Source organism: Pyrus communis, chromosome 14, assembly GCF_041283825.1.
Source record: "Pyrus communis isolate YQ-2024b chromosome 14, ASM4128382v1, whole genome shotgun sequence".
In the NCBI taxonomy this organism is placed as follows: Eukaryota; Viridiplantae; Streptophyta; class Magnoliopsida; order Rosales; family Rosaceae; genus Pyrus; species Pyrus communis.
In genome coordinates, this window is record NC_142578.1 from 23305317 (window position 1) to 23326640 (window position 21324).

General features: G+C 37.9%; 4 protein-coding genes and 1 non-coding gene across 18 annotated transcripts; all 5 read right to left on the reverse strand.

Moving 5' to 3' along the window:
• Positions 1-34: 34 nt before the first annotated feature.
• LOC137713291 (calcium-dependent protein kinase 26) lies at positions 35-3984 on the reverse strand. Its single transcript, XM_068452579.2, has 7 exons — positions 2301-3984; positions 1814-1957; positions 1539-1691; positions 1121-1236; positions 867-1034; positions 503-727; positions 35-403 (listed from the first exon to the last, which is right to left on the reverse strand). Exons 1-7 carry the CDS (start codon positions 3310-3312, stop codon positions 278-280), a joined length of 1944 nt encoding a protein of 647 aa, XP_068308680.2. The 5' UTR covers positions 3313-3984; the 3' UTR covers positions 35-277.
• A 1458-nt stretch (positions 3985-5442) lies between these two features.
• Positions 5443-7316, reverse strand: LOC137713616 (fra a 1-associated protein). Its single transcript, XM_068452936.2, has 2 exons — positions 7073-7316; positions 5443-6056 (listed from the first exon to the last, which is right to left on the reverse strand). The coding sequence occupies exons 1-2, from the start codon at positions 7267-7269 to the stop codon at positions 5681-5683; spliced, it is 573 nt and encodes a 190-aa protein (XP_068309037.1). The 5' UTR covers positions 7270-7316; the 3' UTR covers positions 5443-5680.
• Positions 7317-8901: 1585 nt separating this feature from the next.
• TRNAR-UCU (transfer RNA arginine (anticodon UCU)) lies at positions 8902-8974 on the reverse strand. Its single transcript has one exon. It is a non-coding gene; the product is annotated as a tRNA-Arg (tRNA).
• A 2088-nt stretch (positions 8975-11062) lies between these two features.
• On the reverse strand, positions 11063-14609 carry LOC137713502 (iron-sulfur cluster co-chaperone protein HscB homolog). Of its 9 annotated transcripts, none has more exons than XM_088684558.1 (9): positions 14205-14608; positions 13987-14067; positions 13744-13840; positions 13551-13640; positions 12945-13010; positions 12426-12494; positions 11871-12013; positions 11379-11458; positions 11063-11284 (listed from the first exon to the last, which is right to left on the reverse strand). In XM_088684558.1, the coding sequence occupies exons 1-7, from the start codon at positions 14555-14557 to the stop codon at positions 11876-11878; spliced, it is 894 nt and encodes a 297-aa protein (XP_088540684.1). In that variant the 5' UTR covers positions 14558-14608; the 3' UTR covers positions 11063-11284; positions 11379-11458; positions 11871-11875. The 9 variants fall into 9 exon arrangements, with proteins under 9 accessions (XP_088540684.1, XP_088540686.1, XP_088540682.1 ...); XM_088684560.1 differs by having other exon boundaries at positions 11375-11458; XM_088684556.1 differs by having other exon boundaries at positions 11379-11465.
• A 1442-nt stretch (positions 14610-16051) lies between these two features.
• On the reverse strand, positions 16052-21057 carry LOC137712642 (uncharacterized). 6 transcript variants are annotated; one of them, XM_088684048.1, is made up of 12 exons: positions 20911-21057; positions 20271-20510; positions 19604-19840; positions 19338-19468; positions 18849-18957; positions 18715-18754; positions 18362-18451; positions 18142-18241; positions 17887-18023; positions 17698-17800; positions 16784-17466; positions 16052-16579 (listed from the first exon to the last, which is right to left on the reverse strand). In XM_088684048.1, exons 3-12 carry the CDS (start codon positions 19740-19742, stop codon positions 16303-16305), a joined length of 1809 nt encoding a protein of 602 aa, XP_088540174.1. In that variant the 5' UTR covers positions 19743-19840; positions 20271-20510; positions 20911-21057; the 3' UTR covers positions 16052-16302. The 6 variants fall into 6 exon arrangements, with proteins under 6 accessions (XP_088540174.1, XP_088540175.1, XP_088540176.1 ...); XM_088684049.1 differs by lacking the exon at positions 20911-21057 and adding an exon at positions 20794-20884; XM_088684050.1 differs by lacking the exon at positions 20911-21057 and having other exon boundaries at positions 20271-20321; positions 20421-20659.
• Between the last annotated feature and the right edge of the window lie 267 nt (positions 21058-21324).

Genomic DNA, 21324 nt, shown 5'->3' on the forward strand with positions numbered 1-21324 from the left:
CCTTACCTTCCTATTTGATTAAGTAAAAACCGTTGAGAAAATAAAAATAACACATATACCCAGAAAATTGAAGGTTATTGTGTTTATGTACAGTCAGTTTTCTCTATCAGAAGATAGTCTGTTTTGATACAAATTAGTGAATTGAAAACTAATTAATTAAATTCATATTTACCAAAGACCTTAATTCTGATCTGTAAATCTCGAAAAGCTGCAGAAATTCACAGGTTGTGGAAGGAAAAATGGAGCCAATTAAGAAAAATGCCTCGCTCTACCACTGTTAACAAACAGATAGTGCCTCCCTAAATCCCACGCCAAGGGCACTGGTGTGAAGCCCCTTCTTATCAAAATCTGCATTGCCTTTCTTCATCATGGCGACGAACTCGTTGTAGTCTATTCGCCCGTCCTGAAAAAAAAAAACAAACACGTATGGTAAGTACTTTAACAACTTGCCATTTTCTTTTTAGCACCAGCCCTATGATTTGAGAACTCTTCATGTACTTACATTGTCCTGATCGACTTCTCGGATCAGTTCTTCCAAGTGAACATCGACAATGCCAAACTCCTCGCAGGCTTGTTCAAGTTCATCTTGTGTGATGTAGCCACTACCGTCCTTGTCAAAATATGAGAAAGCGGCAAATAAATGATCTTCTTTCTCTATTTTGTTTAGATGCAATGTTGCAGCTATAAACTCTCCGTAGTCAATTGTGCCACTATTGTCAACGTCCGCCTGCAATTCAGAACAAGTAATGTTCGTATGAGAACAACTAAATGAGAGAATAGTAAGGGATAAGTCCTCAAAGGTTTCGGAGACCTAAAGGTGGTGGCATCATTCAGTTTGGAAGGATAATCGGTGACATAATACTTACAGCTTTCATAAGATCATATATTTCAGACTCATTTAGATTAGCTCCAAATCTTTTGAGTCCATCTCTGAGTTCATCAAAAGTAATTTGACCGCTGTTGTCGGTATCTATCATCTTGAACATTTCTTTTAAACCGGCAATTTCTTCTTCCGAGAGGTTCTCTGCAATGACCTGCACACAATAAAGTCGATTTAGAGGAGAGTATTCACACAAAGGTTCATGAAGTTTTAAGTATAAAAAGTAATTGCAAGACGTACTCTTAGAGCCATTTTCTTAATTTTGTTCATTGCAGAAAACTGCTTCAAGCGACTTAAAACAGCGGAATCAAGAGGCTTGTCTGGAGCCACTCCATCAACCTGAACCCATGGGTGGCCTGCAAGAAATCAGAACATACATTATTGGTTTGGAATGCTGGTGGCATCTTCCAACAGAACGAAATCAATTTTTTCGCTTATAAAAGTTTCACCCCCCTGAAGTTTAATTTTAATCGATGATGGATTCAGTGGTACAATTCATTCTACATTCTAAGTTAAACGTATCACAGGGAGGATCTGATTATAAGAGAAATACAACTGAATACGCAAAATGAAGAGCGAATGCGTGCGTCAAGCATACTATTGACAAGGGGACTACAGTGTCACTTTCTTAATGATATCTACAATTATATAAACTTACACAGAACTTGATGAGCAGTTAGCCGCTTTTTTGGGTTTCTAACGAGCATTCTCTGAACGAGATCTTTGGCACTTTCAGAAATACTAGGCCAGGGATCCGATGAGAAATCAAGATCACCGTGAAGCACCTCTTCAAATATCTCTTGCTCAGTTTCTGTTTGAAATGAAAAAAAAAAAGAATAAGAAGAGGGGGAAAAGCAAGAGTGCTTTGCGAAATTATACACATTCGAGACAGGGAGAAGAAAAATCCAGTACTAGACAGATTAGAACTCTTACCACCCCAAAATGGAGGCACCCCACTTAAGAGAATGTAAATGATAACACCAGCACTCCAAACATCTGCTTCTGGACCATAACGCTTGCGCAGGACTTCCGGTGCAACATAATAGGGGCTTCCAACCACATCACCGAATATAGCCCCTGTAAATTAATTGCATCAGTAATAGAAAAGACAGAGAACGTTTGTACGTAGCACCAGAAAATTACCTAAAAGTCAACTAAATAATTGAGAGAACTGGAAATGGTTTTTGACAGAGGAGATATTATATACGTAACAAGACGTGCTTGACATCATTCAGATACTAATACCAATCTGATTGGTGTTTCGCGTGATAAGTTACCGAAATGTCAAAGGGTATCGATTTTAAAATGATCTAAGTTAACAGTAAACAAAATCATAAGTGGAACTGAGATGGATTGAAAGAAAAACAATGAAAATAAGATGGATCAGTAGGTGAGAAAAAAGACAAATCGTAAGACATACCTGGCTTGAAGAATATTGATAGTCCAAAATCGATAGCCTTAAGTGATGAATCCTCCTCCTCGTTGACAAAAAGAAAGTTCTCCGGCTTAAGATCACGATGCATGACACCCAAAGAATGGCAGGCTTCTATAACTCCAACTATAGTCCTTGTCAGTTGAGCTGCCTTTCTTTCGGTGTAATGCCCTCGCTTGATAATCCTATCGAAAAGCTCACCCCCAGCACATAATTCCATGACAACATGAACCGCAACAGCATCCTCATACGCTGATTTAATCGCAATTACATTTTGATTCCCTGCCAAGTGATGCATAATCTGAATTTCTCTCCTCACATCCTCCACATCTTCTGTAGTCTGGAGTTTCCTTTTTGCAATGGATTTACAAGCATACTCCTTTCCGGTTGCTTTCTCCACACAAAGAAACGTTGTCCCAAACTGCCCATGTCCGAGCTTTTGGCCCAAATTGTAGTACTCCTTCAAATGCCCTGTTTTCGTTTGCAAGACAGACTCGACCTGAAGCCCTGCGCTTGCTACCCTCTTGACATTATGGGGTTTATTGGGTTTCGCATTTGCCGCTGCTGCTGGCTTAGTCTCTTCCTTTTTCGCTAGTGCTTGTACCGGTCTAGCCTCTCCCATGTGAATTGTTGGTGGTGCTAGTTTACCCTCTGCCTTCTGAAGTGTTACTTGCCTCGCAAGTAACGTCTCCTCCTTTTGTGTCTGAGGCTTTGCTGGTTCATTAGGCTTGTCTGGATGAACCTTCACCTTCTGATTTGTAGCCTGCACTGATTTATAGTCTCCCTTAGCTATCTTAACTGCTTCTGGGGCCTTGTTTTGAACGTATAGAGGACCTTCTGACGGATTCTTACTCAAATGCGGCGTTGCATCAGTACTGTTGATTCCTCTACTGGCAACACCGTCCGTTGATCGCGACCACCAGAGTGATCTCGAGACTGAATGGATGAGTGTATCCTTCCTTGATCCGACACAGTTGTTTCCAACACAGTTGTTTCCCATCGGAATATATATCAATCTCTCAAATTCTCATCAAAATTTTAAATGCAGACACATCATACAAGGGCCAAAATCCCATCTCTTTCTCACAAAAAGGTAATGTATATTAAAATGGAAGGACCAAAAAGGGAGCACCATCCACCAATTTAACCAACTCAATCCCAATCACTTTAAGAACAATAAATATTTGAATCAAACAAATGGAAAAATATCACAATCTTCGCAAACAAAGGTTGTTTCCCTCGTACCGTCGAGGTTCTCTGGAGAAAAAGCTGCAATCTTTAACCCCAGGAAGAGCCTCAAAGTACACCAAAATAAACTCCAAAATAAACTAACCAAAAGGAGGACCCAATGGCCCAAAATTCTTTCTACAAGTTAGAAAAGAACATGAATTTTCCTCAAAACCATTCAACCTTCCAATGCATACCCAATAGAGAAGACGACTGCCGGAAACCGAAACCGAAACCGGAAAATGGACAAAACCCAATATTTGGGGCTGAAAATGTCGACAAGTTCCACGTCAAGAAGGAAGAAGATTTCAGATTATGGAGAGAGAGAAACAGCAGAAGAATTAGAGAGAGAACGGTAAAACACAGTCGTATTGTGCGGTTTTTGAGATTGTGAGAGAAAGTATTATGGTTTTCTCTCTACCTTTTTTCCATGTTATATAATCACATCCGCACACGAACGAAGGAAGAAGGAAGGAAATTATGGAGAGAGAGAGAGAGAGAGAGAGAGAGGGTTAGGTTTTTCTGTTGGAATGTTTCAAGACGCGTTCCTTCTTTCTTTTTTTTCTTTTTTTTATTTTTTATTTTTTACAATTTTGACTCAAACAGAGAGAAACTTTTCACCTTCCCATTTGAAAACCGGAATGGACGGCTGGGATCTTTGTCATTTGGAGGGTTTAAGATTGGTAGGATGTGACCGGCATGCCACAATGGGGGTTTGTACAACTGTACAGCTGGGTTATGGCCGATTTGGTCATCCGTCATTGTGCGGGCTGGCCACTCCACCGCCGGCAGCCGCCACTGGCCGGTGAGATTTCTTTTTCTATTTTCGTGTATAGAAAAATTTAATCTAAATTACCACTTTTTCCTGCCTCACCAGCCACAAACTCATAAAATAAAAATCTACCAATAATGGTAACTTACTAAATTTCCTCATCATATGGATAAAGATTTAGTGACGGTATTTTTTTTCACGTGATTGATTGAGTGACATATATTGTCCAAAAATGACACGTAAATCTGAATTATAAATAAAAACTTATAGTACGTAATATTGTTTTAATTGGATGATATCTATCAACCAACTTACCAGGTGGCATGAAGAATCGGTCCATATTGTTTACCCAACTCAGGGCGTCAAGCCGCATGCAACAATGCCAATAGAATTACTCTAAATTAATCAAGATTACATACAAATTACAATTATACTATAAGCATACTTTCCTTGTTTTATTGGTCGTCCAGTTTATTCCAATTTTCTCAAATTCTCAATGCAAATTGTTGAGGAAGCGTGAACAAGTGAAAGTGACCAATTTGTATGCCAAACAAATAAATAAAAAAAATAGAAAAGACCATATTTTATGTTAATTTGTGTTTGACTTTGACTAGACACTAACCCATTGTACTTGCTGCGACAAACCTCGTAGTTGTAGGAACCTGTTTGACTCACGGCAACGTGGTCGGCTTTCGTTGGTCAATCATGGCTTACGTGTACTTGTGTTTTGGACTTTCGTACTGGTTGGTACTTGGTAGGCTGTGGGAAACTTCGTCAAAAAACAGAGGATCCTATTTAATATCGTACATGCAACACTTTGAGGCTTGCCACTAACTACTAACTAGGCACCAACCGGAGGATCCTACTCTCACAATTATTGTGAAAAGATTCAACGAAACAAGAAAAGCATAATGTCTACTCGGATGTCTCCAATCGAGAAAATCGGCCCTACGCATGGGATAAAAGAGATAGACACATAATTGTATACAACTGGTGACAACCAAGAATCTCTCTATCCAGATGTAAAACGACTTCTTTTGTTGAGAGCAATAAGGTTCAAGAAAATTCTGTGATACATCGACGTATCACGTAGAATTGACATATTGCGTAGATTGCGTTTACATGAACCAATACGAAATGATCAGATAATGCATTCAGCAAATAAGATTCGTATAACATTACTAGGCGCATTCACATCGTAAGGCAGGATGATGGATTCATGCTAAAATTCCTTCGTAGGAAATGCTCTACTGTACGCGAGAAATTTCACGTTGTACTCTATATTAAGTAGAAAGGGAAGATACGATACTAACGGGTAAACCGATGTGGTCATTCTTTTAACTTATCACAGGCAATGGACAACTCTGCTTCACACATCTCTTGCCAAGCCAGAGAGATCAACGTGTCCTGAGTCGTCGCTAACACTTGCTTTAGGAAAAGCTTCCTGCTGATGATGGCCTTCAATGGGTACCTCGCGCCTCCTAGGAGGTAGTGGGGAGGAAGGTCCCTCATCAAAGATGTTCCCAAAAGCACTGAAGAAGCCACTCTTCAACTCCTCGGCAGCCTCAAAGAATCGGCTGAGGCCACCCATAAAGTTGCGTTCAATGTCTTCAATGTCACTGCGTAGCCCTGGGAAGTCAAATGCTCCGTGCTGTGATGACCCAAAGGTGGCAGACCCCTTGAGCACCTCTTCAGTGACGTCATCTTCAGTGTACTCTTTGTTGGATTGCACCACTTCTACGGGCCTAACAAAAAGCAAGAGTGCTCAGCAATTGGCTCTACATTGGTCAATGTTATCGCAACATATAAACCGCCCATACTCAAACAAGGGAAGAAAACGAAAAAGGTTCTTTTTTAAGCACTGCAGCACTAGATAGCTCCAATTACGTCCCAAAGACTGCTACAGACATTCGGAAATATGGTGCTTATAAATGTTTTACTACATTCAGCCCCATACCAAACAATTATAGTGTTCAGCTCTAATGTCAATGTAACCTTTTTCGCACAAGCATAAAACGTTTTACCAGCTGCTAAACCAATTCTACACGCATACTTGTTGATGTTTTCGAGGCATCGTTCAAATTAATCTCAAACAATTTATCAAGGAACAAATAGCATAAAGAAGTGCTGAAACTGATACTGATGCTCTAACAAGAACCTATTTTGCATAACCACAAAACGACCTTCAACTATATTCACAATTCATCTGACGTAATACAAATCAAAGCCACAACTCTTTCTGTATGCAGAATCAATACAATCTAATCAGACGTCTTATGTGTCGCTCTTATTAACACGCTCTTATTAACCACACGCTATATATACTTCACTCAACTGTAAACCACGTCCACTCGAACAATTTATAAACGAATGCAAGAGGCGGCGTTTTCTCATCTCTCGTCTCATATTTCCTATATATTTTTCTTAATTATAAACACTATACAAATTGGATTCAATATCGAATCGTGTTGTAATGAAAATTACAGAAAAACCAACATTTCCTACAACAATCGAGCAAATATCATAACATTATGATTCTCAACAATTTCTATCCTAAGCCATAAGCCCAATAATAACACCCTAAAAAATAAAATAAAATAAAAATCCCAAAAAATTAACATAGATATGACAAAATCAAAGTGACACCATCAGGCAATTTCCAACAATTCACAGAAACCCTAGATAAAATATTCCCAATTTGTCATTGGGTTTTAGGGAAATGGAGAAATCGATAGAGAGAATGAGGGAGATTGGGATTTACCGGCCGGCGCAGTCCCTGAGAAGCTGCTCGGTCTTCTCGCACTTCCTGACGAACTTTCCAGGCTCCACCTCCTCAGTCTTGCACTGCGTCTTCACCACCTTCCTCGTCAAGCATCGATCACCGTCCGATCTAGGATTTATGTCAATCGCCGTTGAATTGTTGTCATCATCCTCGTCGTCCCTCCACACCCACCCCATCTTTCTCTTTCCTTCTCTCACTCTCTGTTCGCGCGAACTCGAGAAATATTTGCGAGCTTTACAGTCGGAGGAAGGTTTGGGAAGATGGATTTACTTGGGCTCCAAGGCGGCTTGTTGGGCTTGAACTGGGCCATTTTGGACCTGATTGGAAAGGATGTTTGGACCCACCAAGAATGCAAAACAAGCAGAATGACTTATATTTTTTAATCACACACAATAAGTGATACGTCAATAGTGAAACAACATACAGTTACTGTTAACGGTATATACGTATATTGCATTGATGACGAAGTGAAATCGTTTTTCTTATACTTTCTTTTAAGTTAAGTAAGTACAATGGTTTCAAAAACACGATACGACAATAATGAAATGGCACGTATTTATCATTAATGGTATATATATATATATATATATATATTACATTGATGATATAGTTAAACAATTAGTCCTATATTTTTTTTTTTAAGATAAGTATGTACAGTGATTTCAGAAGCGCGATAATCAATGATAAAATGACACGTAAATACTGATAAAAGTACGTACGTATATAACATTGGTGATGCAATAACCGTTGTTCTTATGTTTTATTTTAAAGTAAGTATAAGACTAACTTTTCCTACTTTTCCTATCTGCCTTGTTCTTCCACCTTTTTTCCGTTTTCGATCTACCCTCACTTCTGATGCAGTAACCTTTGCTTTCTTTCCTACTTTGCCTATCCACCTTGCTCTTCCACCCTTTTTCCATTTTCGATCTACCCTCACCTCCGTTCTCCTTCCAATTCCATGGCTCTTATCTATCCCTTTCACTCTGTTTTTCTTTTCTTCACAGCACTCGGCTGTGGTTTCTTTGGAAGGTGCGTAGAGTTTTTACTCAGGTGTACACATCACCACCTTCCATTTGCTTGCCTTTATTGGCACTGTCGTCGGTGGGTTCTCCACCAGCTTCTTTCGTATTCTGGATGCGATCGGCATGGTGATTGTTGCAGGTTGTAGGAGCCACCATCTTCTTCGTTTCTGGGAGATGGATGCTTGATGGCGGTACGGGGCATTGGTTTGTGCTGGCAATGATGCTATGTGTAGGCGGTGGCGATGTCTGTAGAAGCTCCAACTAGTGTGTTGGGCCCTATGTTGTGTAACTTTGGGTCCTTTTGTTTTTTTGTTGTGTTTCACTTGTTTTGGACCTCTTGTATTTAGTTGTTTGTTGATAATAAATTTCGCACCTTTATTGGCACTGTCGTCGGTGGGTTCTCCACCGGCTTCTTTCGTATTCTGGTCGCGATCAGCATGGTGATTGTTGCAGGTTGTAGGAGCCACCATCTTCTTCGTTTCTGGGAGATGGATGCTTGATGGCGGTACGGGGCGTTGGTTTGCACTGGCAATGATGCTATGTGTAGGCGGTGGCGATGTCTGTAGAAGCTCCAACTAGTGTGTTGGGCCCTATGTTGTGTAACTTTGGGTCCTTTTGTTTTTTGTTGTGTTTCACTTGTTTTGGACCTCTTAAGTTGGGCCCTATGTTGTGTAACTTTGGGTCCTTTTGTTTTTTGTTGTGTTTCACTTGTTTTGGACCTCTTGTATTTAGTTGTTTGTTGATAATAAATTTCGCACCTTTGACCCAAAAAAACAAAAACAGAAGCACGCTCGGTGGGACTCGAACCCACAATCCTTTGATTAGAAGTCAAATGCCTTATCCATTAGGCCACGAGCGCTTTTGTGTTTACATTTGAAATCTCAATACATTAGATGTTCATTATCATTATATCCGCTGGTTTCTTCCGCACCTGTGTTGGAGCTCAACCTGCAAGATTATCCATTTCCGCTTCTCAAACTTGTACAAGATTGATCGTTTTGCAACAGGCTCAACCATCAAAGCCTAATAAACTGCGTCCCCTGGATCGATGTGGTTTTCGTGGTTCCGATGAACTGGTGTTTCGCTGCTTGCAACAAGAAATTTTCTTTCTCGAAGGGCTATCTGCCGCCACAGGAACGACGTTGTCTTCTAGTTCTTCATGAGTTTTCCTAGAATTTGTATTCGAATGTTTTGATTTATATTCACGAACTGGACGTCAAAACTAATCCCGAAACAGTTAACGCTATTATCCATCTGGGTTTCGATTCCTCTTTCACTTGTGCAGAATTTAGGGACGCGAATCAGGCAAACAACACTTTGGACTAGGAACATACTGTATGCGACGAACTCAGCATGCTTACAAATAGACCGCATTCATGTTGTGTTTTATGTGGTCGTGTCGTTTTCGTGTCATACCCAATATCTTAATGGGTCTTATCGTGTAACATCCGTTAAAATAGACAGGTAAAATGGCCCGACCCGAAATCGACCCAATAATATTAACAGGTAATATGACTCAACCTGTTAACCCGTTAAGGAAAATATATTTTAAACTAAAAAATAATCAAATGAAAAACATAATATTAAATAAGTATATACATAACATATTGTCACATCCAAAGCATAAAAACACATTTTTCTTTTTAAGTATATTTTCGCTTACCTAAATTGATCAAATGGTAAAATTGGAAAATATTGGAATAGAGAAGGGGTTTTTTTCGTCCAAAAAAGTTCTAATAATATAAGTGAAATAGAATCTAACGGTACAGATTTAGTCTCATTTATCTTACGGTTTTTATTTAAATAAAGTCTTTAATAGTTTTTTAATTAATGTAGAAGTGTGAAAAATATATAAACGCTCGTAATGACAAACTTTACAACTTTCATGAAGAGCTTAACTTCGAAATTCGCCACTATAATTATATAAAACATAGATCAAAATTTAACTGTTGATTGTTGTTTACATTTACGCTTCATTGTTCTCAACAAATTTTGTTTTTTGAAAGACTATTAAAGACATCTACTCATATTTCAGTTAACCGTAAATATCGAAACATGATATCAAAGATCTGAACCGTTCATCTTCTTGCATCCGCCAGATGGTCATGTTTTCAAAAAAGAAAATTAAAAAAATGAAATTTAGTAAGAAGAATAAAGCGTAAATGACAATCAACGGTTCAATATAAATTTAAGGTTTATGGATTATACTATTGGATTTCGAAGCTGACCCCTTCATGAAAGTTGTAAAGCTTGTCACTATGAGTGATTGTATATATATATATATATATTTTTTTTTTTTTTTTTTTTAATATACATTTTTTACACTTCTACAATAATTATTAATTTTATTAATTTTGCCCTCATATAAAAAATATTATTCATGAGGGTTTGAAGGATTTTAAAAATCTAAATGATAATGTAAGTGTAACCATTAGCTACTCGTAGATGAATAATGATGAATCACGAGTGTTTATATATTCTTTTACATTTTTCATACTTGTATGTATATCTTCTTAGTTCTTGCCTATACAAATACTATACAAGTTTATTTTAATTTTGGACAACAACATGTTAAGCAAAATTTATCCTAGTAATGATAATAAGGAACTCTCATAATAAAAATAAATAATGACTATTTTTTTTAAAACTTATATAGAATAATAATACAAAACTATATAATTAATATAGAATATATTGTATATATTAATATGGTTATTGTATTTTATAATAAATCTTTTAGTAATTAAAATTTAAAATTATCAAAATAATTTTTTTTTTAATGGGTTACCCACCTGCGTGTATACCCGTTATTAACTTGTTCTTAATGGGTGACTTGATAATGATCCGAAACCCGTTATTTTCATTTCGTGTCAAAAACTAGCGGGTCTACTTACTAAGTAATTACGGCCACTGAACTCAAGTAAATTCGACAGACGCAGTTTAGAAATTTACAACAGTAAAAAGCATGAGTGATTATTACTGCCATAAATTTAATACAAATGACAATTTATTCAACATCATTTTACCTCTGAACCATCTTCATAAGATTACAGAATCGAACGATGGAAAAATATTCGCAGCTCCAACAAATCTCAGCCCAATCTTCGTATTTCCAACATTTAATTTATATCGAAAGTAAGCCGGAAAAATCTCTTCAAGTAAAACCTGGCTGTAAAGAGGAACAATCTGGACTCAAGTTACAGATTTCATTAAAATATAATATGCCAAAAAAATCAAGTATTTCTTAAATTTAACGTACTCACACTTTGTCACGAAATCTTCTTGTCAAATCGTGCAGTTAAACTCTGTTTGCTCAAGAAACACTGTTTGAGATCCTAAGAGCCTGAAAGCTGCCAGATGATAGCCTCATTAGCATTATCCATCTGTTCATATGTTAACAACAAAAACATATGGATCCAATCTTTTCAAATAAATATTCAATTTACTACTAGACATTACAGAATGACGGCATAACCATATAAAGCAAATGGTACCCTCCATTCTCAAATAATCCCGTCAAAAGTGAGGTTTCCAGGTCAATACCCTTGAGGTCTCTGTCCGCGTGTGTGTTCTCGTGCATAACCATGCCAAAGAGAAAACTAAACAAATGTGCATTGATTAGAACAGAGCCCTTTTCCCAGAGGCATGTTCTTGAACACAGATATGATTATACACCTTCTGCCCTATATGTTGACTCCTACACTCATTTTGTCTATTGAACATTGATGATTTAGCTAAGTAGTCGCGTAGGGTACCTTTATTACTGCTTCTTTACAACACTTTCATTTACACGCTCATAGTAAGTCATTCTCCGGATAGCTTTTAGAGCTTCTCCAAAGTTGCGGCTATGAAATGCGTTTGCAAAAGCATCGGACCAATGCTTTAGTTTCTCTTTCATCTAGATGAGCAAGAACAGAGGTGAGTTCATAAAACATAAATGAATAAAAAGGCAATAAAGTCGGCATCATGCATTATTTTAATTAAAAAAGACGTGAATTAAAAAGATAAATATGCAAGCTCTTCTTCCTGGGAACCTGAGTAAACACAGAACTGTTACAATAAGACCCCCTCTCAAAAGATCATAAAACACTAATTAACCTTGGTCGAATCTAAAGAATCACATTGAAGACCCCTCAGTAGCTTAGTCCTTCACTTAACTTTTGATCTTTTGGCAATTTCAATGTGTGATAGTTTTGAGAACTACATCTAGGAAATTGCTCTACAAATTAGACTGCAAGCGATATGTGAGATGAATTGTCGTGCTCCTTGCTAATTATTCCCACATGTATTAAAAAGGTCTAGGTTCATACCTGAGATTGAATCTCATCCAAAGCCTGAGAGTCAGCAGCCTCTTCAACAGCTTCCCTGATTTCCAAAATCTGAACTTTACGAGCCAGAAGGTATTAGAAAACCAAATTAATGTTCACTAAATGACCCTCAACTTCAGCATATCCATCAAAACAAAAGAAAAACAACTCGGTGACTCCAAAACTTCTATAGGGACTATGCTTCCTCCAATATTAGTAATACAAATTCATTTCTTGAAGGAAAAGAATTCTAGAATAGAAATTTATAAAACCATTCGACCATAAACCATCGCAATTGTAAAACTTTATGACACAAGCTTCAACTAGATTACAAAATTTTCTTATGGATGATATTCGTCCCAGACATGTGCACTCCAAATATGTCAAATTACCCATCTAGCTTAAAGCAATAAACTCTTATCATTTTTTTCAATCAATATATCACTACACTTTAGATTAGGGGTAAAATTGAAAGGAGATAATAGATTGCATAAATACTCAATTTCAACTTTTTCAAATTACCTCAGTTAGCAAGTCTGATTCTGAAAGTGTCTCTTCTTCATCAACATCCACACCTTCAAGCTTCAGCTGAAAACAAAATAGCCCAATTTAATTCAAAACTTGTAGAATATGAATAGCAAACATTAATAAACTAGATCATCAAGAAACTTTGCCCAAGTGATCTTCTCGCCCTTATCTTTTGAATCATGGGACCATGAAACCAAAATGCAGTTAAGGAAACCTACCCACAGATGGAAGTGATAATATACACACAGATTCAAAATGTGACCTATTGAATAATAGGCTTATATCATGACACTGTTGTAAATGAAGAATGTGAAGTCATCTATGCTTTAACTACACACATCATGAACCTCTGTATCATGGTCACAACGCCCAAGTGCACCCTTTCCCTCAGGACTTGTAAATATTCAATTCACTTAATGCGCACACACATATAAGCGTTTATAAATAAATAAATATCAGGGTTGAGATTGATTTGTATCTGTACCAAGTAATCAACATTTGACTTAAATCCTTTTCTACTAAACCAGTATAGTTCTCAGAACATTGGTTTGAACACAAGAAAAATGCATCAAATGAAACCTCATAGGCTTGCACAGTTACCATGTAGATTGCCCGGGCCAAGGGCTGGCTAAGCGTGCGGTATGCATCAATCACCCGAGCAGACTGTTCAGCAGCATACTCTCTTTCCTTCTAAAACCATAAACATTAAAAAAAAATTACATTTACTATATCCGGAAAGTATTAGCTTTTACATTTGCCATGTGATGAAAGTGAAGATATGTATAAGAAATACCTCCGATTTCGTATGAACAAGATCAGGGTGCAGTTTTTTCTGCCAGGCTTTATACTTCCCCTCCAGATCGTCCACTTTGCTATCATACTTCCTCTCCCTGTTAATTTTAATTTTGAACAAAAAAATTGAAAACAAATCACTGTAAGCACTAGCTAAGATCTTCAAAATTTATCCTTCCAATTTGTGAGAAATGCTCAATTAAGCATAACATAAACTAGCAATTTGTAACCGATAAACGTTCACCGCAGCTTGTAGCTCAGTTGGTTAAGAGCATTCGTGCATGCACCCGAGGTCCCGAATTTGATTATTCCCCCACCCCAATATCTCTTGTACCAAAAAGCAACAAAAAAAGGTTCAAAATTTTCATCTTCTTTCTACCTTTCTCTCATTTTCTCAGCTACCAAACAAACAGAAACCACAAAGGCAGAGAAAACGTAATTGTTAAACCCTTAATTACTTACAGTCCAAATATCTGAAAGTAATCCAACGACTGATCCACGGGCTGAATGCACCGACAAGACGAACACAAGAGAAACGGCACCGTATCGGCCGCGGAGGCACTGCAGTTCCAGCACTTAGCGTCGGCTTTCTTCGCCGATTGGGAGCTCACGAAACATTTCCCAGGAATTCTGTGATCCCCGGGAAAATCAAATCTGCCGAAGGGGAAAAGGCGGCGGTCCGTTTCTACATTGGGTGAGAAAAAAGTCGGGGATTGGAAATTTCTTGAGGAATTGAAGGTGAAAAGAGTGGTCGTCGGAGTTAGGGTTCGCCGGAGAATGGCGGAGAGAGGAGCGAGCAGCTTCTTATTCGACATTCTTGGAGCATACAAGACCTGTTCGAATGCAACTTCCAAGGGCTTAAGCGAGAGTTTAAGTTAGAAACGGCAGTTGGGGACATGGTGGGGGGACATAGTGGGAATTTGGCTGAATGAGAAGGGTAAAAAGGGTAATCTCGATTTTTGGAGATGATTTTAGTAGGCTCAGGGGGCGTTTGTTGCACCGGACTATCTCGGACTAGATTAGCTTCAAGGACTAAGCTGGACTGGCTTAGACTAGACTAAACTGGACTAACTTAGTAAAGCGTTTGGTGCAGTATTGGACTAAGAAGCTGGATAATAACAAATTCTAATAGTATATTATTTAATATATAAATTATTAATATTTTATTATGATCTTATCTTTTTCTCCATCTTTTCCTACCATTTCCGTCCCACTCTTTTCCTCTTCTCTCATCGTCCCACCCTCTCCCTCTTTTTTTCCTCTTAGACCTCTCAATTCATGTCTCTTTCTCATTCCTGGTCAAACTCCTTATTGATTCAAGTCTCTATTTCTCTGTCCTCCCTCCCTCTCTAGCTATGCGTTGTTCGAACGGAACCTCACGGCTTCAATTTTCCCGACGAGTTGCAGGTTTCCCGATGTGTTTTCCGGCCAACCCTCATTAAATTGGATGAAGTTAGCACCGCCAAAAAATTCATCACCATCCCTGGACCGAGATCTTAGCTTTGAATGCTCGAATCTGTCATGGATTTGAAGAAGCCCAAACAGGGCGAGACTTCCAGGCCATTTTCCGGCCACATTCGACTACATTTTAGCCTCGATTCAGGTAAAATCGTAATCTTGTCACTCCCAGCTTCAATTTGGTATATTTTATATGAAAGTTGGTTGTGAAATGGATCTGAAAGAGAGTCGGAAAGGTAATGATTGATCTAGGTGACCGGAGATGACGAGGAGTCTGTCGGGAGTGGTCGTTGAGCATGACGAGGACGAGAAAGAGAGGATAGTCTTAGCTAGTCCCATGGTTATTGGGGGGTCTCGCTAAGACCTCTTAGTAAAGGGTTTTGTCCATGCTAGTCCCCTTTAGTCTCATTAATGTTAGTCCCAGCATGGAACAAACACAGTATTGGACTAATAGCTAGTCCAGTCCAGTCCAGTCCAACTTAGTGAGGGCAAACAAACGCCCCCTCAAGGTTTTTAGGGTTGTTCCCTTTATTATACACGAGAGTCAAATTTAGGACATCTCAAACAAAAATTGAAAACGAAATGGTTATCAAGGATTCCTTAAGTGTGTGAACATCAGATCTCATCTTGCTTGGGGGGCCAAGACAACTCCAACAAAGAAAGAGAAGTCACATGGCATGAGTTTCCTCAAGGCAGAAGTAATGTGGAAAGAAACTTACATGTCACAGATGATTATCATTATTCGTTGGGTGAAACTAATGTCACAGGCGTATGCCACTTTTGACAGAAGAAAACTTACATGTCACGAACGTGTATCCTTTCGTTGGAGTTATTTTTCGGAATGTAAGACGTGGCAAATGGAGTTGCATTAATAAAACATTATTGTAGATGATTATTCTTAAATATTGTACATCAACCTCCTAAAAACAGTATATATATATCTTTAAGCGTCATATCAGTTATTCTCATGACTCATAAGTATCATGTTACAATCACAAACCCACTCTTCAACTCATCTACTAGGCTTAAAACTATAGTGACTTCAACAAAATTCCACTCTTTCAAATTTCAGCCTCTGGCCACCTCTTAAAAATCTGTGTGTTTAACTGATGCTGAAGCAACAGAACCGTTGCGCTCCATGCTGCCTCGACTTCTTTGTTCTACTAGGGCTACATTCATGATCGCCGTTTGTATTGGAGTTCATCTGGTCTGTTCGATGCATAATATGATCCACAACGGGTGCCTCTGTAGTTCCGTCTTTGGAGGAACGCAATGCAACCTGGTTACTGTCATAGGAAATCGAAAATTCCTGCTCTAGGGAAGTAGGTACTATTCTGTTAGGGTGAACATCCTTCGACAAGGAATTCGATCCTGCATTGCTGCAACACAAGTTGAATAAAAAAAGGTTAACCCTTTGGATCCTAGATAAAAACAAGAAAGTAAAAGATTGATCATGGTGTCTTGTCTTAACGCTAAATGAAGCGATAAAATATGTTAAGGAATAAGCTTCTGAGCTAAAATTATGCGGTGTATGATTTGAACCCCAAACAAGAAAGTATGATCAGTATTATTGACACAATTACCTTAAGTTGTGAACGACAGACGTATTCCCTGCGGACTTGGGCAAAGTCGTCTCAACTTCTTTAGATACTTCAAGAACATGTTCACCACTTCCGCACACTCCACCTTCTAAATATTTTGGGTTACCTACATCATTTTCCTTTGGGAGGATTCCATTGGTGAAGCCAGAAGAGGACTGAATTTGAGCATTCGATCCATTTTGCCGAACCTTATAAATTACCTTTTCTAATGTTCTGAGAGCTTGTTCCACTTCAGAACTGATCAAAACATTTCTCTTTCCATTTACATGATCCCTTTCAGCAACTCTGTTGGGTGTTTGAACCTCAAACTGCCTGCTTTCTTCACTCTCTACCTCCTCAATCTCACCAAATGAGCTTCCACCTATAACTTGTGCAACTTCTGAAGCAGCTTCAATTGCAAGGTTAACTTGTGCATCATCTGGAGCAGCTTCAATTGCAGGGTCATCATTATCGACTTTCTGATCCACACCTACCAAACTCTCATCCGTCTTATCTTTTGCCAGATGTTCTTCCGAGAGACTGAATGTGTCACTGTGTCGCTTGTTCTCTTCCAAAGCCCCATTTGATTCATTATGTGAATAAAGAGCTTCACGTATCCGAGAGTACAGCGGGCCACTCAAGACCTTACTGTAATCTTCGTTGGAGTTAATCTTAGAGGACACTACCTGTAAGTTTGTAACAGTGTTAAGCATTGGAAAATGTGAAGAAAAGTGATAAAAATAGAGTCCCATGGTGAAGGGATGCTTGCATGCAGTTTCGGCAGAACGCCCAACAGGCAACCTCAAGAAATTTCTCTACCCTCCCCTTCCTTTTCGAAATATCTCTGAGTATATACTTTGTTCCATATGTCTAATCTTTAGCTGCATCGTTTTATACTTAAATACGAAACATATAACCTTTTGATAGAGTTTGAAACCACTGCCAATGAGCTGCCTCGAGATAAAATTTATAAGGGATGGCGGGACAAAATCCATCTTTATATCCATACTTGCTATTGTCCTACAATAATAAACATTGTTCAAAGCTTTAATTACAAACCACAAAACAAAGTCAACAGATATTACATTCAAGTAGCCATAGCTTACCGAAAGTAACTTCTTTCGTTGGTAACCTTCTGCAAAGCAAAGCCACCCACCAAATCTATCCTTACAGCATCCTTTTCTCCAGCAGTAGCCTCATTGGTGGGACAGTGAGCGCCGTCAATGCTTTCCAAGTCGGACATCTGAGATGACATTTGTGATAAATCAGTTTATTCAGGTTTCTATTTTGGAATTGCAGGAGTATTGGGAATATGGATATCAAAATAAAATTGATGCCAAAAGACTATTTCGGTTACCTACCGATTTCAAGAGCACAACAATCAGATCATCTTGGAAATACTCAAACATAAAATAGTGTACAGCAGCCTCCCTAGGTGAAAGTGGCCATGGAATTTTCATCCTTTCTTCCAAAAATATAACAAAAGTCAGCATTTCATATGGAAATATTCTCGAAAGTGAAAGAAATCAAATAAGAATTTTTTAACACATGATATAGTTTTATGTTTTGTCTCAGACAAACCTCACTAAAGATATCTGTTCACCGATCTGGACCTTCTGCAAACATTTGGTAGAGAGGACTTTGAAAGTTGGAACTGTAGACTGAGGCCACCTGGAGGAAGTTAAAATAAACCCATTTATTGTCTAAGTTGAGTTAAATCCCTTCAGTACATAGTCATTTAGCTCCTTAACGACACCCTTGATGCGAACTTGCAGCCCACTTCTCTCAGGTAGAAGCACTGTAAATTATTGATGAAAGAGGTGTAGGACAAAACAGAAAAGAACTTTTTCGATATAAACTCCATCAAGCAGACCATATCTCATTACAAATATATGCATAAATCAAGTGCCCATGCAGTGACTGAAATCACTTACCATTTCTTGTAAAGGTCTGACTCCCACGAGATGCATAAACCTACAACAAAAGGAACCTTGTTAGTCTCGACTTATTTAAAGTTCGATATTGTTAACAAGGCATATGAACTTTCAAGTATTTTGGTTTCACTTACAGACATCTACAGGCCCGTCTACATATCCTTCAGCAAGTAATGTATGAAATGGACTGCCTTCAATCCCCTCACGATACATCACACGGAACTCTTCATTATCCTGTTTTAACTGTAACACAAGTATATTTTTAACTTAAGTGTCATGATATAGGGGTCACAACACCTTGTCGATTAAAGAAGAGAAAAACTTAATAATCATTATAACTTTTAACGACTACTGATCAACATCCCAATTGAATACCGCCCCCACCCCTCCCCCCCTCTAAAAAATTAGAACTTTATAATGTTCATGATGATGTTAAGTTTTAGAAGTTGTACACAAAGAGAGTCAAAACCTCTTTTCCCTTGTGCACGACAACAAAAATCAGCAGCCTTAAATCTCTCAATTATTAAAACGCAGAGAATTGATTCTACAGAAGCGAATTTATAATCGAGGACATGAGGGACAAAGCAGGATATCGAGAACATAATGCAGATTCGATAACATACTTTCCATTCGGGTTGGGTTGTGGTCTCACAGGTATTCAATCCCTTGTCATCAACAAAGGAAGCACTTCTTAACATGTCCAGTAAATTGGATACTTCAGCCGTCTTTTCTCCAACCTCGTTCTCATTGCATCCTGCAGGAGCCATAAATCCAAACATTATTAAGTGATCACATATTTGCTTACACTATCTTAAGATATTGGTGGTGCATGATTGGTGCCCGACTACAAATGTCAAACTCGAAAAGGAACTTGTTAAGAACTAACAACCTTCATTTCCATGTTCCTTAGAACGAATCAGCTGATTCTTGACGAGGGTTTTCAATGCTTCCTCATCAGTTAGACTAGGAGACGCTAGTGTTCTGTCCAGCCTCTCCCTGTACTGAGTGATCTTTCGCGGTTTCTCCATCTTCGCATCTCCAAGAAACTGGGAAGATCCTTCTCTCAGAAACTTATGCTAACAATCAAGCCAGATATTCCCAATGTTTTGCAGTTTCAACCCCTTAACTAATTATATTCAAAACAAAAATTAGAGTCTGTAATAATCAGGAATAAACATCTAAATCCATATGTGTCAATAAAAAGACACAAACAGCTATACCAAATACAGGTTTTTCTTATTGGCTTAGCCAAGTTTGTTAAAGTAGTGCGCTCTTCGCACCCCAAAGTTTGAATTTTATTTCCCGTAGTTTAAATGAATTTAATGTAGAATATCGCTCGAGTCAAAACATTCAAATATTCACAACAACAAAAATTCAGTTTTAAACGGCTGGGTGCAGAATAAAACAGATACACTAATTCTTGAGCCTAAAAGAATCCAATTACCATAAAATGCATAAAAAAAAAAAAAATAATCCAGAAACAACATCATAGATAACAAAAACGAAAAAAGAAGAATAAAAAAAAATTGAATCAAAAGTTTAAAACTTGGACTCACAGGAAGCTCTCCAACCAGCTGCAGTTGCTGCCCAGTTCACAACTGTGGAGTCTGCAGAGAACCCAGAATTTGAATACCGAATTCTTGAGGATGTGCAGATCTCAATAAAAAAGTAATGATTCCGAGCACTGAGAAAATGGACAAGGCCACCTGAATGTTGATACCACCCAGACGGGTTTCGAACATGGAAAAAAACATATGCCCTTTTTCCCCTTGGGCGTAACGATTGCAGAAGCCTAGCTGATAACCAAAACTATATGTTAAAATACATATCATAAATTAAAATACATAATTTGTTTTTCATTTTTATAAATAGTAGTGGGGACGGGTTTTTCAATCCGATAATTTATTTAAAGAAAATCAAATCTAAATTCTTTTAGAGTATTACCACTTATTATATTTATCAAACTCATTATTAAAAGACAATTTAATATCAAACTTTTCAAAAGAAAATTATCACTGGACCACACTTATAAACAAACAATAATTAAGTATCGAACTCTTTATTTAAAGTGAAACAAACCAGAAATTGTTCAAAAGAAGATTACTACTAAACCGTATTTTATTATTAGCATCGAACTTATCATTTAAAGACAATAAAACGTAAAATTTATAGAAAAAAATTATCACTAAACCGTACTTATAACTTAACATAATTCATTGGTGCGGACATGTGTATTGTCTCTTTAAGACAAAAGTGGGAGGGGGGCGTTATGGAGCGGTGTGGGGCGGTTGAGAAAGCAGTCGAAGGTGTCCTGCTAACCACACATACTTTAATGGGTAGGTTTGGGGGGTGTGGGTGGTGGGAATTAATACATACTGACAAACGAAGAATCTATGGATTGAAAAAGCAAAATGGAAGTAAGATTTTGTTTAGATGAACAAGTGCAATGAACGTTTGGAAACAAATAAACTTATTTTTTGCTATTATGAACTTTAGAACTTTAATTCAATCTCACTTTGTTTTTTGAAATGAAATTTGCATCATTATATCTTCTAAAAGTCGATTTTTGTCTCATTTTGTCACATTCAGTTGAATTTGTTAAAAAAATGT